The 20,542-nt window shown below is 36.9% G+C and overlaps 1 protein-coding gene across 1 annotated transcript in view; it reads right to left on the bottom strand.

Annotated features, from left to right (window-relative positions):
- The window catches only part of LOC104411293 (neural cell adhesion molecule 2-like), a 16,385-nt gene extending 3,283 nt beyond the window's left edge, over positions 1 to 13,102 (bottom strand). The window contains exons 1-4 of the mRNA XM_010021679.1: positions 13,043 to 13,102; positions 10,185 to 10,314; positions 7,122 to 7,326; positions 2,751 to 2,870 (exon numbers count right to left, since the gene is read on the bottom strand). Of these exons, the coding sequence (XP_010019981.1) occupies positions 2,751 to 2,870; positions 7,122 to 7,326; positions 10,185 to 10,314; positions 13,043 to 13,102 (515 nt within the window). The remainder of the gene's footprint in view (positions 1 to 2,750; positions 2,871 to 7,121; positions 7,327 to 10,184; positions 10,315 to 13,042) is intronic.
- Between the last annotated feature and the right edge of the window lie 7,440 nt (positions 13,103 to 20,542).

Raw genomic sequence — 20,542 nt, 5'->3', positions numbered from 1 at the left:
TCCAAGATCCCTGCTGGTCATCCTTGCTCTGCCCAGGATGAGCCTGGGTTTCAGTTTCCAGCTTATAGCACCTGTTGTTCACAGTGTGTTTTTGTGTTATTCCTACTGAGGGACTTCCACCCTATTGTGTCCTACTTTATATTGCTTCTTTGTTTCTTCAGTTACAACCTGTGAATGAGCAGAAGGTCTTTCTCCAACTACCAGTACCCCTTCATATGTCTTGGCTGCATGGTGCTCTATTGATCTTTGGTTTTCTAAGTGACTCTGTCCTGAATCTTTAACTGGCTTCTTTCCTGCTGTACCTTGGACTGCCGCCTTTTGCCACTGGTTGTTGGAGAAGAAATTACCAAAAGGAAACTGTCATCATTATTAATATCTCTTAGTAGACCTATTCCCCCAAGGACATAATACCTATCAAACTCCTTATCAGTTGTTCCTATGCTTTAATTATTTTTTTGTGCCATCTAGTGACTGATTCTTTCCCCCTCCCCCAGGATAATAAAAGAGTTTTGATTTTCACTTTCTCATAGTTCACTCCTGTCAGCTGTTCTAATGACTGGAACAAACAGGAAGAATTGAACTGAATTTTTCCTGGTATCATGTCTCTTGGTAGATGCATCTCATTTGTACTTGCAAGATTTAGTGCTACAGGTAGTTGTGAAGCACAAAAAAATGTGGCCCTGCCACCTTACCTACTAACATATCCAAGGGCTGCTGGACTTTTACAATGTTTACTGCTACATTCCCCTGACTCCTTCAATAACTGTGGGTTCTCTACAGTGCCCCTCATTATAAATTCTAATATGAAGAGCAAACATATCAGTAGTCATTCAACAAATTCCATAATTGTTCAATTAACACAAGTTTGAAGTCTTCAAGTACAGGTTCTTTAAGGAAGTATATAGCTTAATGCGCTGTTATTTTAAACACACCTCCCAACTCCATTTACTAAAAATGCCATTGACAGCCAATAACACAGGCTTTTTTCTTATTAAAGGTTCTGGCTTTTGCAGTTGTAGATAATGTTAAGGAAGACAATTTTCTTGTAATTTCAGGAAAAGACTTTTGTAAGAACATCCTTTCCTTTCAAATAATAACTGTGATTACATCAAATAATCAACAGGTAAGTTTCTACATCAGTTTCTTGACTGAAACTGATACAGAAGACAGAGAAATGGGGTTGATCAGACTGGAAAAGAAAAAGCTCAGGGGACACCTTATAGCAGCCTCCCAGTACCTAAAAGGGGCCTCCAGGAAATCTAGAGAAGGACTTTTTACAAAATCAGGTAGTGACAGAACAAGGGGAAATGATTTTAAACTTAAACCACGACAAGAGGGAAGATTTAGATTAGATATTAAGAAGAAATTCTTCACTATGAGGGTGGTGAGACACTGGCACAGGTTACCCAGAGAAGTTCTGGTTGCCCTAGCCCTGTAAATGTTCCAGGCCAGGTTGGATGGGGCTTTGAGAAACCTCGTTTAGTGGAAGGTGTTCCTGCCCATGGCAGGGGGTTGGAACTAGATGATCTTTAAGGTCCTTTCCAACCCAAATCATTCTATGACTTCATGATTCTATACTGACAATAGATATGTCTTTGTTGCTCTGATAGCTTTAAGTTCTCACGAGGTAGGAGATTTTCACAACACATGAAAAGCTTTGGGCTCAAACCAAGGAAACTAAGAGCTTACTTTAATAATTTCAAATCAATCAACTTTTGAGGCCCAGAAATGAAACTCTTGAGCAATCATTTTATGTCCTTTAATACCACTAGGTGGGCACTCTATAGTAGGAATGGTGCTGTCAACACCTTTGTTGAAATACTGGTTTCTCTTTGAACTGAATTTTCAGGGAATAAAAGCCTATCAGAAACTTTCATTGCAATAGTAAGCTTAGGAAAATACCAGCTTGCTTGTACCCTATTACAAATGCTACTTTATCCTGAACAGAAGTTTTGAGAAGTATTATTCAGGTACAAACACCAGCCACTCAGTTTAATCTGTTCCAGGGGCTGCAGCAGCAAAACGGAGGAGAGGACCTGACCACCAGCACATGGGATCCCCAAGCCCACGGCTGGTCCCTGTGACTCAGGAGGCAGCCAAAGCCTGCGAGCCTTGGCAAGAACTGCTGTTGTTTCTGTGCTGAGAACAGCTTGCAGGGGTAGGAAGAGGGCATGAGGGAAACAAGCAAAGTGGCTGCCCTTCAGTATTATTAATCCAGTTGCACCACATGGACCTAAACACTGAGCTAAGCTCTCAGTCCCATGAATAAAAGCAGGAAGGGACCACCCCGTAAGGAGCTGGGTTTCTGGAGCATGGGATCATTGTGTCCTACGTACAGGGGGTGTGTAGGGATGTGTGTGTGGCTCAGTCTAAGGCTATTCTTGAGAATCAGGGTATTATTCCTGCATAGCGGTTGATAACTGCTGGGATGGTGGTAAAGATCAGCTGCGCCTGACTAAAAAAATCCTCGTACTCCTACTCAGCCACCACTGAAGGGTCAGAAGAGCTGTATACTCGCTAATCTCCAAGCAGGTCGTAGTGTAAAGACACTGCAGAATTGCTGCTATCAGGGTGTTGCCATCCCAAGGCTGGATAATGCCCAGATGTGGTTGTACACCTGTACACTGCATTGCTGTAGCACACCATTCTGCTGATGCTGTTTATCTCCCTCTCAGAAAGTGTGAAGCCCACTCCACCCCTGCAGCCAGGAGGAGCTTGTGTGAAACTCCAGGGAATGTCAGGCTACTTACTCTGGTTCTGTGAGGGGAGTTGTCTCATTTGGCTCATTTACAGGACTCCCATCTTCATGATTGGTAATTCTTTCATCCTCTGTTCTCATTTCCACTATTGGCTCTTTCGATCCATCCTTCCTAAAAATATTAAAAAAGTCTTAGTCTTGTATCATCATATTAACCACATACATTGCATATAACTAATTACCAAGATCCTTTCTCTCAAAAGTCAGCAAAGAAAAGGCAGAACTAATTATCAGTGACTAACACCACCAAGACACATTTAACAGCATGTTCCCAATTCCTTGAAGTCTTCAAAGCAGCCTGTATCCATGGTTACTTGCCTAACTCCACAAACATCATGGATTAGCATCTCAAAAGAGCATTTTGTTTATGACTAAATAATCAGATGATGGCCTCTTCATGGCAACAGATGTAAACTTTGCTAACCTAGTATAATAAATATAGAACTTGATGCCTAGTTAGCTTGAACTTTTCAGGAAGTATAAAGAGCCTTTATGTTAGTATACACACTGCAGAACTCTATTTTAATGTCCTAAGATTGTGACAATCCCAGCTGCTAAAGCAGGGTAAAGAGCCCTTGTGCAACAAGAATCTAGCTCCTTCTGCATGCACTAGTAGAAGAAACACTTTGTTTCTATGTCCTATTTCCCCCACTTTAGGAACTAATGCTAGTGTTTCACATGTAAATAAAAGAATAACTTTTGTGCTAATTGGACAATGAATTGGAAGATGAAGCAGTATTGTCATTATGCTTTTGTTGAAAATCATCAACAAAAGGTTTGGGTTGGAAGGGACTTTTAAAGGTCATCTAGTCCAACCTAGGACTGCAATAAGCAGGGACATCTTCAACTACATCAGGTTGCTCAGAGCTCCATCCAACCTCATATCCAGGGATGGGGCACCTAACCTCTCTGGGCAACCTCTTCCAGTGTTTCACCACCCTCGTAGTAAAAAAGTTCTTCCTTATGATCAATGTAAATCTATGCTCTTCCACTTTAAAACCATTACCCCCTGTCTTATCTCAACAGGCCCTGATAAAAAGTCTGCTCCATCTTTCTTATAAGCCCCCTTTAGGTACTGGAAGGCTGCTATAAGGTCTCCCTGGAACTTTCTCTTCTCCGAGCTGAACAACCCCAGCTCTCTCTGCCTACCTTCATATGAGAGGTGCTCCAGCCCTCTTATAATTTTTGTGGCCATCCTCAGGACTTGCTTCAACAGGTCCATGTCCCTCTTGTGCTGGGGGCCCCAGAGCTGAATGCAGTACTGCAGGTGGACTCTCAAGAACAGAGTAGAGGGAGAGAATCACCTCCCTCAAACCCGTAGCTCATGCTTCCTTTTGATGCAGCCCAGGACATGGTTGGCTTTCTGGGCTGCAAGCGCACACTGCTGGGTTATGTCCACCTTTTCATTCACCAGTACCCCCAAGTCCTTCTCTGCTCTCAATAATATGGCCATGATATGGAAATAGCTGCTCATTGCTACAGAAGTATTAATAATATTAGTACTAATTAACTTGCATATAATTTTAGTCTCAAAAGGCAGATCAAAGGATACCCAAGATATATTTGATATTTCTAAATAAAAACTTCTTTCCATGTAAATATTTCATCCCTATTCCTGTCATCATATCAGGAATTGTATCCTGGAACTTCATCAGCTGCAGTCTGGAAATACAGGGTAACTGAGTTACAGATGAATAATCACTTCTATATTGAACAGACTATTTTCTGGACCTGTGATATTCTAGAGAGAAGTCAGACTGCTGTGTGCCATAGCAAAGACCTAATTAAACCCTTGTCCAATTCATATCTCACATTTGCATATTGCTTATGAGAAGATAATTGTTAAACAGGCTGTTACAACTATAAAAATCCATCTTGTCAGAATGTAGCTGGAAAACTCTACTGTCCTCTGGGAGGTATCCTAAAGGAAAATTTTTGTAGGTTAAAAAAAGTCTGGCACAGACAAATCTGTAGGCAAGAAGTCTCAAAGATTCTGGTTCTGAAAAAAAACCAAACTCCAAAATAACACCAAACCCAACCCTGTGTGTGCTTATTCACTTCTGCAAGTGAAATTCTACTTTAAGACACACAAACGGTTACAATGCTCATTTCTGCTGATGAGGCACAAAACTGTCATGGTTACCTCACATCTGTCAAAAGATTATGGACTGTAGTAGGTGGAGGGAATGGGAAGTTCAGGTTGGTTTGTTTGTACTTCTACAGTTTTACAGACAAACATACATTATTGCATGGCCAAAGCTTAATAGAGACATTATTTGCAAACTGAAGTACTGCAAAACACTTAAAAATTCCACCAAAGGGGAAGTGATCAGTAGGAAATGCATTATGTAACTTTTATTTCAGATGTTTGTATGTTACATGCATTGTATCATCTCCATTCATTATATATGGAACATGATTACTAACTAACTATATATATATATATATACACACACACACTACAATCAAAATGTAACAAACAACCCTGCCATAAACCCACTCAGAGATTCAGAATGTAAACTGACATATATAAAACATGGAAATGTCAGTGGCTTTTAGGGAACAGCAGTTTGTATGAAATAAGTTCAAATTCTGACGCTTCAAGCCTGTCTTGAAATTTCAGCCTCACAGTTTACTTATGTAGATTACAGGCTAAAACAAGAACAGTCCCAAATTTTAAGATAGATTGACTGAAGATCACCCCAACAAGGAAAGAAATATAATTAATTATGGTAGTTGTTCTTGCAGAACAAGTGTCATGAAGGAATTAACATTAAGTGACCAGCTTTATGCTTTTCTGGAACAGCATGGAATGGCACTTGGGTATGAGATGCAGAGAGCAAGGTATAAACTACTGTCAAGTGACATTTGCAGCTTTATCTCCCTAAGGTCTTCCCATTCAGGAGGTTATGTACACCAATTTGTACTTGGTCACTTCTTGAATGGAAATTAAAGCATAAACTGAAGTGCTGTGCTCAATAGGAAAGAACAGCTGAGTCAGTCAGAAGCTTCACATCTTGATTCTATTGACCTGGACATGCTGGCTTCACACTACAGAAAAAAATACTTTCTTCTCTTTCTGTAAACTGTGGAGAATTAGGAAACATCTATTTTATGACATAATTTCTATTTAGAAGCATTATTTGATGTAAATGCTCTGTGCCTCCTTACATCTGGTTTTGTTCCATGGAGCTGTTTCCAAAGGGTTGAGAACCCAACTAAGAAATGATTACCTAGAAAAGACAGAGTCTCTTGAATCCCAAGTGTCAGAACTAAAACCAGAAAATACATTTACACCTCCACTACCAACAGCAAAGAAGCTCGGTACAGCTATTAATAATAAGGGCTGCAAACTCTGATCTGCAAGGCCTGACTACTAGGAGAGCTACAGCACCCAGGAATTGGACCAGTAAATGTTACTTAAACCACACAAAGATAGCAAATATTACAGTGTATGCATAAGAAATCTATGAGATGAAGATAATGAGGAAATTAAGCATTTCTTAAGTAAAAAAATGGAACTGCCTAAAATGGAAGACTGTAAGTAATCCTCTTTCCGCTTACCTTTGGAAAACCCTGTAAACTTTGGGTCTTCAAAGTACCATTATTTTATGCAATCAGTACTTGAACCATTTTGCCAGAGATCTCACTATCCGCTTTTATCATTTAAGGGAACATAGTCACACGTAAATAATCAGTTCATTCACATTTGTCTGATGAAGTAGCCATTACATGGGTATTTGTGAGAATCAGGACTGTTTATTCCCCAGTTATGTTCAGCAATCGTTGACTGTTACTATGAAGAACAATAACGCTCCCGAGCATTTCACTCACATCCAACTCAGCACTCCTGTTTTTAAAAATCAACAATGCTTTTCATTCTTAAAGTCTACAGGCAAGAAACAAGATTTTCCATCTGAGAAGAAAAACTCCTTTACGGATTTTCTACAATACTATGTCCTTCACTCCCAGATTTACTGGCACTACCACAACTATATGCTGAGGTTTTGGGTATTAGCAGCTCAAAGACGAATTTGTAGAAACGGAGTTACAATGATCTGTTCCCCATGGACCGAAGATGTGCCTATAACTTACTGAAATGCAATTGATTTCCCTTGTGTCAAGCTGCACAAAAATGCTATCTTAAAGCGAGGTATTGTAAATGACTTTTTGGGCCCATTTTTCTTTTAAGGCAACAGTGGACCACAAACAATCCTATACATTTCAGAGGAACACTTTTCCACGTCATAGAAATGTTTTATTTATTCCCTTTGCCATGCCACAAAATAGCCATGAAGTTAATGTAAGTTGGACAGACAACTTTCTTTTAATGAAGTTTCCAAAATATGTGATTAATACTCACAAGTAAGCGGCCTTTCCTTCTTCAAGTTCTTTGCTTTTTCCACTTGAACCACCTTTTTTCCCACAGATTCTCCTGGTGATGCACATTAGCAATCCACATTGTCGTACAAAGAAGCAGGTAACATCAGTCACAACCAGGATTAACAAAAGGGCTGCCACTCCCAGGCCAATGACAGCACCAAGTCCAAGACCATTAAAAAGAGTGTCTTAAAGGAAAGAAAATGAAAAATTATTACTAAAATTCAACCCAAACAACAGCATCTTATGAAGCTTTTAAGCTGTTGGCCAGGAGGCTAAAGGATGTTTAGAAAAGAACCATTCAGAAATTAATGGAAATAAACAGTCCTGAAGATTAGGGATGTATACAACCTGATTAAAAAATCACAAAAAAACCCCCAACTTCCATATAGTATTTTCCCAATGCCAAAATTCCAATATGGTCACATAGCATAAATAACATTATTTAATAACAAAAAACCATCACATCCTAACATTCCAAGACTGCGAGTATCAGCATGCAGTCTAAGAAAAACATTTTAAATGTTCAAAATAATAGCTGATATAAGCTGTCATTTTTCACTTTTCAAATCAAATTAATTATCAGGGGTGCTAAGCAGAACTACGAAAGTTTTAAGAGAGTGCCAAAACAGTGTTTATTCTTGTAAAGGTCATTTTCTGAATTAAAATGGAATGAAAAAGTCTTAAAAGAAGTTAATTAAAGCTATTTAATCTGACAACAGTTGCACACACTTAGTCTTAAATAAATTAATATGAGGAAAACTATGGATATTATTAAATGATTATAGGGTTAGGACCTCGTTTTGTATAGTCTTGCACATTGAAAATACATTCATACACGTCAAAATAAACATATTCCCCACCTGATCTTGTTTACTGTATTTTTATTATGAAAGCTGATGCTGAGCTAATTCTACTTCATTGCACAGCTCGGAAAAAATACTTTGTTTTGACTCACTGACATTTACATAACAGACAGTAATGCTACAGACTGTTTTGAATAGTTTGATTCTCAGAACAACTGTCATGCTTACAAACTCAGATGACCCTAATATAGGAGAAGACTGGTATCTGATCAATAAAAAAGGTCTCACTAAAAGTTCATCCACCCAGCTAATTCAAGAAGGTCTCAGCCTAGCTTAGAAACTGGCTAGTGACAATTGCCTTGTGTGATTCTATGTTCTGAGCAAACTCCTCAGGGGAATGGAACTGTTTTTTTTGCATGCTGATTGCTTTACTTAGTGTTACCATGCCTCGGAGTGATGCATGAGTCAGCAGTGCAGTGATGCATTTCCATTTGCAGCTGTATCTATACCTGTTGCCAGAATAGGAGCAAGATTTTCTGAGAGATTACTTGAATAATGTTGTAACAAACACCAAAACATAATACAATGTAATACAACAACTATTTTAATGGGGCCCCTACTGTCATTTTTCTCTTTTTATTCTTCCACCTCCCTGATACACTGGGGACTATTTTCCAATTAAGAATATAATTTAAGCTTTCATATTTCTGCTTAATTAACTTTAAAAACATGTCTATTTACCCTTTCAATTGTAATTTGAAAATCATTTTCCTGAGGACTTCTAAATCACTGCATAATAACAGAAATACATGTTTTGTTAGTCTATGTGATAGAACTCTTAAATGAAAAACTTATTTCAAAAGAAGGGGAACATTTGACTTCTTAGGTAATTGCTTTCATTGTTTATTATATGGGTTGTATTATTATAGAACTGTTCTTCAGAATGCTATTATGTGGTAAGCTAGAATCCAATGTATCTATTCACATGGATGGATAGGCAGATAAACAGACAGATACTGCTTTAAGTTATGTTTCTTTCTTCAGAAGACTTAAAAAAACACTATATAAATAACAATATTGTTCATGGGCTTATGGGTTTAAACTTAAACAGGGGAAGTTCACGTTACATATAAGTTCTTTACTGTGGGGGTGGTGAGGCACTGGAACAGGTTGCCCAAAGAAGTGGTAAATGCTCCAGCCCTGGCAGTGCTCAAGGCCAGGTTGGACAGAGCCTTGGGCAACATGGTCTAGTGTGAGATGTCCCTGCTCATGGCAGGGGGGTTGTGACTAGACCATCTAAAGGGCCTTTCCAACCCTAACCATCCTATGATTCTAAAAAAAATGGCACAGCAATGAAATGATGTATCATTTATGAATATGCCCTGTAAAAAAATACTGGAAGTTAACATCTCACATGAAACAATTTTCTTGTTTTTAAAATCAACATCCCTATTTAAATATTATAATTTCTGCTATATCTTCCAAAACTTACTTTACCCATACAACCACCCATCTATTTCGTGACTTCCTGTGTAAACGTCATTTGTGTTTACCAGTCTGAATTGTCAGGAATACATAAATATTTAATTCAGTTTATTGAAAAGCTCTTACATTTCAACAGATATAATATCAGTAAATTCTGGAGTCCAGTTTTAGAGACCTCACAGAGCCAAGCTTTCCTCCATATCCCTTTCTAACCACTAAACAGAATGTGGAAGAGAATAGGGTAGTATGATCCATATTTTAAACAGATTTTGGATGGCTGTGTTGATGTTGTATTTTTAGGGTGGGTTTTTTTTCCTTTTTTGTAATTCAGTGTTAACGTATATTTTTCACTTCCAGTATCACTGGAACATTGTGATGTGGCATGCTTCACAGCCCGAATGATTTAGTGACAGAAAAGCCTACGCAATATTTTCACTGGCAAGTGAAGAAAATGTTTATAGTAACAATATTGCTCCTTTGTACAATGATATACATATTTATTTGCAATAGTTCTGAGGAAGACTTTAATTTTAATCTTGGTATTGTTGAGACATCTGAGACCTAATTATTTGAGTACTGCATATCTTTATATCTCTTTATGATTGATAATCTCCTTTTCATCAGCATTCTCCATCCTTACTACTGCCCTGTATGTCCCAAGTCCTATTTTTCCTCCTTGCAACCCATTTGTTCATACAAGTTTCTGTTTCACGATGTTTGAAAGTATGATTTCTTATGATTGCCAACACTTTTACGAGCTTTCTTTCCTTTATCTCCCACACCCCAAAGAGTGACTGGAATGTGGCTGCATCCCGTGGTGGGGTGAGAGGCATTGCTGTCATCAGCCTTCTCACCTGTCTTAGGCTCTTTATGTACTTTCTTCTTCTGAAGACAGGCAGAAATTGGACTGTTTTGTGTTTTAAAAGTATATGTTATGGTTTACTTTTAATATTACTTAAAATACATACAATTTTTTCTTTATCTTTGACTTCTGTTCTTAAACTTTGTAGTAGTTTATCTGCTCCTGTAGAAGTCAGTTGTAAAACTAATGTCAATAAATACTGAAGCAGATTTAGGCCTGTCCTGCCTGGTTTCAAAAATCGTATCCTAATATATCTTCGATACCAAAACTGGGAAATTTTGTCTTAATATCTTATAACAACAATAGAAGTACTAATTCTGTGACTGGATGAAAACCTAATGTCATACTACATATAGCCTTTCAAACAACTTTGCAAACATCTTTGTTAACAAAATGTTTTCCCCTCAATTGAAGTCAACTTTACAATTTTTAAATGATACAGAAAATACATTATAAGCAGCAATGATTTTAAATCCTTTCGGTTTGGTTTGGTTGGTTTGGTTTTTTTACAGTGTTCCAGTATGTACCAAATGGACTCAAAATACTAGTTCTACTTTGTGCTCTACAACAATAAAGTATTTATACATTATGTACCTTTTTTCCCCAGTTGAAAACACACTTATTTTAAATCATTAAAAATCAATGTTAAAGAATCAGTTATTAATAATTTTTGCAAAAAGGTTTACTGTACACTTTAGTAATCTAGTCATAGTGAAGTCTTTTAAAACACTGCTTGAAAACCAAAAATGTTTAAGTTCCATAGTTATGAATGAGTTTTAATTATAATTTTTCAAAAATATGCCCCATTTAAAATGCCATGCTTTGTGCTATAAAAATGTGGCATAAATAATATAATATACCTTGTCATGATAATGAAGGAAACTGCCAACTTTAAACAATATCACTTCATTCTTCCACTTCTTCAAATAAGTGTTTATCAATGAATACTTATGGAAATACACAAAATTTTCAGAAATGCAATAAAAAGAATTGAAGCAAGTTTTTATAAATGTCATGGAAAGTGTTGGCAATTTTGAAGTTCTCTTTTATTGAGTAGGTTGCATTTCTAACTTCTGTTACAATAATTGAACTTTTTGCACAAATCATTATTTGAATAGGAAAGAGCAATGAAGAGCTTTGGCAAGTAGAAAAGAATTTCCCAGTCAAGAAAACTAACTGGTCCTTCAAATGTAAATACAGAGTTAATTCCTTTAAGGAGTCTATATTAGATACTCTAAAAGGAAGCACGTATAGAGAGAAACACGCCATCTACATATGTACACAGAGTGTACAGGTACACTTTGTACCTGCAAAACTAAAGCTATTGTTTCTGCACAAAGAGACAGAAACTTCATACACAACATTCATATATTTGGCCTGATGTTACATGAATGTAACACATGAATGATGTGACAGAATTTCTTTGTACTCTTACAGTATCACATTGTGTATATTCACCTGCTGATCTAATAAAATAGTAACTGCAAGGTTTATAATAAGTACTCTGCTTGAGCAGTGGGTTTGGACAATATGACCTCCTGGGGTCCCTTCCAACCTCAACCGTTCAATGATTCTAAGTTTTGTTGAAAAAAAACAAGCCCAAGCTAGCACTGTTTCATGCCTTTCTTCCTTTCCCCTCCTCCTTTGAAGGCATGTATTAAAGGAAAGATGAAAGATGGATGATTCTACATGGCCCTTAACCTTTTACAGTCATTTACATTTGTAAGAAAAAAAAAAGCAATGATAAAACCCACTTTCCTACACTTATACAGTAGACCCTGCCAGTTACATTGGAATTGGTGAGAATGAATGTGCAAGGATATTATGCATAAGTTTGTCCTTTCTTTCAGGTCAGTCTGAAGCTAAAGTAGGAACTATTCTGGAGCTAAAGTAGCTGAAAATTATGAGCTAGAGAATGAAGTTGGAAATATTGGACTGGGTACTGACAGAAAAAAGCATACTCTTGTTTATCATCTTCTTGAACTGCCCTGTTGTACTGAGTCTTAAAAAGGTTGTCCAACCATGATGGTTATTTCTGTTCTGTTTATGGACAATTGTCTTTGATTTTGTATCTATCTGATCTGGAACTTAGAATCAAAGGCTTACAAGATGTATATACTTATTCAAAACCTCTAAAAAGATGGAAAACGTAGATCTTCAAAATTAGTATCCACTGATGAGCATCCAAACAATCATAATGTATCACCGAGAAGTTAAACAGCTCTACAGGGTTTTTCTACCAGTTAATATTATAACGGTGGGAGGCCAAAACCATTGCTAGAACAAGCACTGCTAAGCTACAGATCTGGAGAAGGGAATAAGAAAGAGGACACACATCCAAACAACAAGCATATAATCATAAAAACAATGGCAAACTCGGAAAGATTTACTGGAAATGTTTCAGAATTCCAGAGCGGTAACATACATCTGCAATATGGGTTCAGCCAGTTATAAAAATGTATACAAATACTATGACGTGGGTGTTGGAGGCAGGGTATTTCATATACTCAAAGTACAGTTCTTCATTTTAATCACTGCAATTACTCAATTGTTTCCAGATGCTTTGAAATGCTCCTGGTTTTTTTTTAATTTTCTTTGGGGATGTAAGTACATTCAAATTTTTACGTAAGAAGTAGAAATAATTTCTCAATTGATAGCAGCTAAAAAAGTCATCCCTCTTTCATAAATAATTGTCTGGTATTTCATTGACTTTTAATGCTTTACATTTTCTTGTATTGAAAATGGACATACCTGAAGTGTGGGACTTGCGCAGCTTTGCTCACTGTCTCTGAAAGCATCTTCCTCCTTCATTTTCCGACATGAAATGTCTAAGAGGGGTTTAAATGGAGCTGTTATGTTCTCCAGCTCCCTTGCTGTGGCTGATCAGGATGCAAGGACACCTACCAAATCTTACAGGTACCCAGAGTGAACCCTATCTTAGGTAGCATGTGAAAGTAGCATGTACCTAGCTTTTTTTCGTGAGAAGACTGTATTAGAAGAGGAAGCATTTCTTAGCTTTGTACAAGACCTTCCCATTACTAAGCACTCCTGTTCCTTACTGAGATAAAAATGATGGCAGGTAAAAAGGAGAAAACAACCAACGATCCCTTCCTGCTACCCAAATTTGCTCCAATAATTTGGCTGCCATAGCCAAACCTCTGTGAGCTGCTTTTAGCAATTTAAACCAAGAAAACTTGGTCCTTGAGCCAGGTAAGTGCCCAGCAGCTACATGTTTACCTTCAAATGAAATAAAAAATCAATACAGCTGCAGCACCAACTGTTAAAAAATGATGATTCTATGCAATATTTGCTGGGGGAACATATGATGCAAGAGACCATGACAGTAAGTACTGTTCTCTTCTATCCCATTCCTTAATACAAAAAGATGCTAACAAGTTTATAATCGACATTAATTTTAATGCTTTTTCTTCCTCAGTGATTTTCCCTATAACTTTCTGCTAGGACAGACACTGCTGAAGGGCACTGTACAAGCATATGAGAATATGTGCTCTGTACTGCATGACTGAGTAATATGTTCTGACAGATATGCTTGACACACAGCTTTGAAAAATAACGGGGTAGTGTTATTGATCCTGATGTAACTAACTAAACAGAAGATTTCCTCTAACTTTCTTCTACCCATAAATGACACATCTTCATTGTCTACCATCTCCAACGAAATCTGAGCCTGATTGCAGAGCAGTTTCAACTGTTTCACTGGCAGCAAGAGAAGCCATAAAGAAGAAGCTGTATACTACAGACAATAATGCACAGGAAGGATGGGCATTCACAGTCAGGGAAGTCTGTGGTGCCACCAGGATTATCAGTTACAGAGATGTGACCTACTGAAATAAGCATGCCTAAAATGATATCTATCAGAAATGCTATGCTTTTCTGATACTTATGTGAATAAGGGAGCTATTTATTATGGCAGAGATCCTATTGGCAACAAGTTTTCTGAAATCACATTTTTTTCCTCTAAATTTTATAGTAAAATTCCTCTTGTTATGGTTTTCTGGGTGCTGAGTAAGTAGGACTTCAGATCTCATTTGCACTAATGGCCCTTTACAGTATTTTTCACATGAAGGTGTCTTAAACAAGGCATAAATGAAATAGCTAGATAAAACGAATGTTGTAAACAGCAGCCTGACAGTTCCTGTCAACAATGCCTTGTCCATGTTCACTGAAGAATAAGAAGGGAAAGGAAAGTAGGCTGTAATAACTAGAAAAAGTGTGCTGGGTTCTGAAAATATTCTTTGGAGTTGTGGTTTACTATTTTTTTAGTCAAAGTTTTTAAAAATTATTCCTGCCATCATCAAACTATCCCTAAGCAGCCTTTGGAAGCAATTCTAATGTGCCTGAAGAGTTATCAGGTAGCTACTGCCCCTTTTTTCATGCATTTACTCAGTCTGTGGTAAAGTACCATTGCCTACTTCTGTGGGAAGCCCCAAAGAAAAGCAAGCAGAAAGATCCCAGCCCTCCTGGGCATTGGGGTGGGGGAGGAGGCTGCACAACAATGGCAGCTTTGTGGAGTTTGTGGCTCTGCATACAGGTTTTAGAAGGCCTTGGGGAAATGAGTATGTTTCTGTGTTCCGGTTTCCCTCATTCAAACTGACAGCAGATTTACTGAACATGACTCTTGGAGGAATTTCTAGGAACCTGTGCAGGTTAATTAAGATTGATATGGGGACTGAACACATACACTTATGTGTGGTTTCAATACTGCTGTAACATAAAAGAGTAAATTATTTTAACTGTGTTATTTAGCAGAATTCAAAATCACACTGTGAACATTCCACAGAGACCTGAGAAATTTTTGCATCTTTATACTGGGTGACAGCTGTAACCAGAGTACTGTAGTCAGGAGACTTGAAAAAAGAGTCAAACTATGCTGGGACTGTATTTGAGTTGATAAAATATTTCAGATTTGACAGCACTTCCTTTTAGCTCTTTAAGACATATGTAAATGCAAACAGAAGAGTGTTGAGAAGTATTACTTGAGATAATATATTTCAAATGTGTACTTATTTTATAGCATTAGCTACAAAAAGAGAAGTTTAATATTATGAGTGCTGCCAGTACATGGTGCATGTTTTTACTTGAAATAGTTGCATTGGTGCAACTGCAAGTCTCAGCAGAGTTGTACTTACTATAAAAGTGTCTTGTACCATAATAGTTCTCCCCAGTATTAAAACATTTAACTTTTCGGATACAATTGTTTCAAGCAGGAAGATTAAATCAGTATGGATCTAGTGCTCAGGCTGCATATTTATACAGCCATTTCACTACTTGCCCCATTAGAGGAGTAGCATGGCAGCCACCTAATATGAACAAAACTAAGAACTGAGGAATTAATGATTAATTAATGATTTCTTTGTTGGTTTTGTGTGGGATTTTTTATATTTATTATTGAAGAAAACACTGGGGTTTATTACTGAAACAAAAATACCAACACAATGTTAAAAAAATCTCTTCAGTTACAAAATACTTAATGCAGGTAATACCAGAAAACCAACATTCATCAGTAATAAAGAAAATACAGATAGAAATGCTTTAAGTCAGTTTTCTTTATTACAAAAATGAAGACAAAAGTTGAATAAACTAAGATGAACTTTGAACAACAGATGAAAGACTCACAAAGTTATATACAATTCCTGACACTGTGTTTGAAAGATGCTGAGGGACATTACATTTACACTATGCACACATTCTTCAGGAAGAAAGCAGAGAGATGACAGCAAGTACGGCATGCATGAAAGGAATCAGTAGAGCAAAATGGTAGTGAAACATGAATAAGATGAAAAAATTGTTTGACAAATTAAACTACTTTAAACCCAGATTTTTTTTCTTGCCTTTCAGACTGTTTTTGAAAACAGAAACTAACAGAAACTGCAGTGCTTGCAATACTTTTCACACAAGTAGTTTTTTAGTACACTGCATATATTTTCAATGTATTCTGTTGGAAACATACACTCAGTAAGGTTTATTTTGCTTGTACTACAGCTCACTTAACATGTATTATAATTAAAATGATACAAAAATAAAATATTCACTAGAAAATGACTCTACAAATATGTTAAATGTAAAATAAATATACAGAACTATTAATGAGGATACCATACAACCTAATGGGACTGTGGTGGCAAAAATTACTGCTACAGTTTCTCAGAACATATAAAAATGGATATTCCTACCTCAGTTGCTAGTTGATCAAAGTTTTACAACATGCTAGTTGATCTAGTTCTTGTAAAACATCTAAACCTAAGATAGCTTTCAAACATTCAGCTTCCATTCAGCTGCTGCTTCTAACCAGGTAAAGTTGTTAGAACCTCTACAATTGATATTTGACTCCATTGGCTTTATTACGATGTTGTCATTGGCATTACAAGGAATAGGATTTTCCCTGTGAGTTTCCATCACTTATACATTAAGCCTAATAAACACGTACCAAAGGGAAACTGAAGATTCTTTATATGCCTGGAGAAATGGGGTAGATGAAGTACAATGTAATAACCTCAAATGAGCTCTAGATGTAGCAAAGATTTCAGTGATGTCTTTATAGACCTCTGAAGCAACATTTGTTGTTATATTGTTCAAATTACTTCCTAAAAGAGGGGTTTTTTTTATTTTTCTCCTGAAACTCATGAGCAATTAGAATTCATCAACATACTGGACAATGGGTAGAAGACTGGAGGCTATTAGCACAATCAAAAATTGTATACACGTCTCCATTACGTCTTTTTAAAGAAATAAAATTGTTTTGTTAGGCTTAATTAGTTAACTTTACATTTGTATATGCATGTGAGTGGAGCTATTACATTTAGTAAATAAGGTTTGCATGCTGGAAAGATAATGCATGGTAAGGCCCAGGAATCTCACTAAGTGTTGGTCATGCGGTTACTTAGGTAATTAAACCACTATATCTGTTCATCTTTTAAATATCTATTTTTCAAATGCAAATCATATTTTTTATGTCAGTCCTTGGTCTTATACTTCCATTACAAAATTAAATGGAATGTGATTTTGTTGCTTGGTATACGTATGTTTTGTACACCACATAAAAGTACACAGATATATTTTATTTCTGGGCAATATTCTTCCTATTTATCTAGACAGGAATTTATATTCTAATACCCTTACTTTAAGAAATTATCACATTTTAATTGTATTATGTAAATGATTTGATTCATTAATAATTTGTAAATGTTAGGAAGTTGTTAAAACTCCAGAAACAAGAAAAACAAGAAGTAAAATCTGATTAGGAAAGAAGCCTGCCTTAGACTCAAAATGTTGTACATAAAAAGATTTAAAAAATACTATTCCTTTGAGATATACTGCTATATCACAGAATTATCATTACCCTTTTTAAGTTTCTGTGACACCAATTTGGATTTAAGGCATAAGTTCAGCACAGAATAATTTAGGACTTCAGGCTTACAGACAGTTGAACATTAGCATTTCAAAATATGTGACAATTCAGAAAAACTGGTAACATTTTACACTGTCAATCATAAGACCTAAAATCCCTTTTACAATTATTACATTTAAATGAACAAATTTACTTATCTAATATTTAAGTACTAATGACAGTAGAATATTAAATTCAATTTGCAAAGACATTCATCATTTTAATACAGTTTGAACTACAATTTTAAAGCTGTTCAGTCTATACCTACCAATTATAATTTAATTTGCAAATGCCTCTTTTCACTTTTTCCTCATTCTGGTCTACAGGGAGACAAGATATTTTCTGTATCTTCCTACGGATTGTACAAGATATTGTAAAATAATCCTGCTCTCATTGTTTTTAAAGGTGGAATTATGAAAAAATCATGAAGAGAAATACAAACAAAACTGTATTAGTTATTCATCTCAGGAGATACACGACAACTCAAGGACATTATTCTCTTCCTTATTACAGAGGTTTTGGGACATTGCCCAGAACTGCCAGACTCTGGTTTCACAGAATCCCTATAATATTGGTTTAAGTCATCCCCTTTGGACTTTGATGAGAAGACTAGGGCCAAAAGAAAAGGACCATATTCAAAGTACCTGCTAACCTCAAAATGCATAATGCAGATGAATATAAATTGGAGCAGACCTAAAATTTCTCTCATTTAACAGGGGACACTTACGTAGTTTCCAGCTGAAGCTACTATCAGTTGGAAAAACTGGTAAGTGATCCAAATTTGTCTCTATCCCACTGGCACTGTGACACTAAGGATAAAAGCCAACTTGTCATTTATAATACATATTTAGCTTCTAAGATTTCCCAAGGCTTTTCATTAGCTCCTTCACAATATATTTGGAGAGCTTACAGTCAATCACTCTCTGTGCCCCAATTCCTATCTTGTCTTCTTATATGGTTATCTGTAATGTTAGAATGATTGCTAAGATAATAAATTCATAACTCTTAAAGAGTACTTCAAACGTCTAACCAGAATAGGAAAATGATTTAAAAATTTACACTTTTCTACTTCTATACATACCTCTAGTAGTCTCCTGTCTTGCTTTATTAAAAAAATAAGAACTTTTTTTAACAGTATATGACAGGTAAAATAGGTAAGAAAATGTTTAGTATAGCTGCTTTAAGGCTTGAAATTATAGGAAATTCAGGAAATGCTTCAAAATAATGATATACCAGAATCAGACTGTTTGTGCAACCTTAATGAGACCCTACTTCATGCTTCATTCTATGAGATCATGAAAGTTTTACTCAAATCTTTTAATCTAGTGGCATGTGCTCACTAGTTATGATTGTATCTGCAATTTGGTTTTCTCTATTCAGAACAGCAGTCTCTCTCTGTTGTGTCCACAAGAGAAAATTGTTTCCTTGGGTGCATCCAGTCCTTATTTTACAATGGGACTGGAATGCAGAAGGGATGTGACTGCAGACAACAGCCTCTTGAGAGAATTTGCTGCTTCCCTGGTCCAACAAGGGGCCCTGGTGTTTATGCATCACTGTGCTCCTGAAAACTGAGAAAGAGCTCCTGGCAGCAGATGGTGGTGTGCATATGCTGAAGCACATTCTGTGGAGATGAAACTATTGGCTGTTGACCAGTTGTGAACTGAGATTTTCAGAGGCTTCTAATGAGGCTAGATTTAGGCAGGGCTCTTTTTTATTATATATTTTTTTTCTTTGAGAATGCAAGCAGCATCTACTTACTATATATATGCAAAATGCCAGTTCTCTGATCATAAGTAGAGGTGTACTTGCAGGTTTTTTGCTATGGCAGGAAAATAAGAACAATAGTAACAACAAAAAACATTTTCACTATCTGGATTTTAGAAATGGTTACAAAAAACTGAAGCCTCTTGCGAAAGTTCCAGTCTGAGGTGATTCTTCTCCCCCTGGAAAATTCAGCATAAGCAATAGCACTTGTCTCAATTGAAAATGTATTCTCGCACCTGGAAGTTTTTGATAACTGTTACGTGCAGCCAACAATTTCAAATCCTCTGTTTTACAGTTAAGGGAATCATTAAAAAAGATAGCTCAATGTTAAGATCCCTATCCTTCATTAATTATTGTAAGTTCAATAAGCACATGATCATTAAACAAATAGGTTTTGTTGTAAGAGTAATACTTATTAAACTTATTAATGGTTGAGTTCGAGATCCTCAGGACAGTGAGAAGAGCATACAGCAAGCTCACTGCCCTGGACTTCAAGAGAGCAGACTTTGGCCTCTTCAGGAACCTGCTTAGTAAGGTTCCAGGGGATATAGTCCTAGAGGGCAGGGGGCCCAAGACTGCTGGTTGATATTCAAGGATCACCTGCTACAAGCTCAGGAGTGCTGCGCCCTGACCAGAAGGAAGTGTGGCAGGAGGGCCAGGAGACCTCCATGGATGGATAAGGAGCTGCTGAGGAAACTTAGAGGGGAAAAAAGCAGCTTACAGAAGGTGGAAGCGAAGACAGGCAACCTGGGAAGATTACAGGAACGTTGTCTGGGAAGCTAGGGACCAGGTTAGGAAAGCTAAGGCCCAGTTAGAATCAAATCTGGCAACGGATGTGAAAGATAACAGGAAAGGCTTCTATAGCTACATAGCAAATAAAAGACAGACTAGGGACAACGTGGGTCCTCTCTGGAAGCTATCGGGAGGACTGGCTACCCTGGATTTGGAGAAGGATGAGGTTCTCTATGACTTCTTTGCCTCAGTCTTAACTAGTAAATGCTCAGACCACACCACCCAAGTCTTGGAAGGCAGGCGCAGGGACTGGGCAAATGAAGACCTTAGGCCCATTGTAGGAGAGG

Source organism: Nestor notabilis, unplaced genomic scaffold (assembly GCF_000696875.1).
Source record: "Nestor notabilis isolate BGI_N333 unplaced genomic scaffold, ASM69687v1 scaffold1309, whole genome shotgun sequence".
NCBI lineage: Eukaryota > Metazoa > Chordata > Aves > Psittaciformes > Psittacidae > Nestor > Nestor notabilis.
This window is presented reverse-complemented; position numbering and strand designations above follow the sequence as displayed.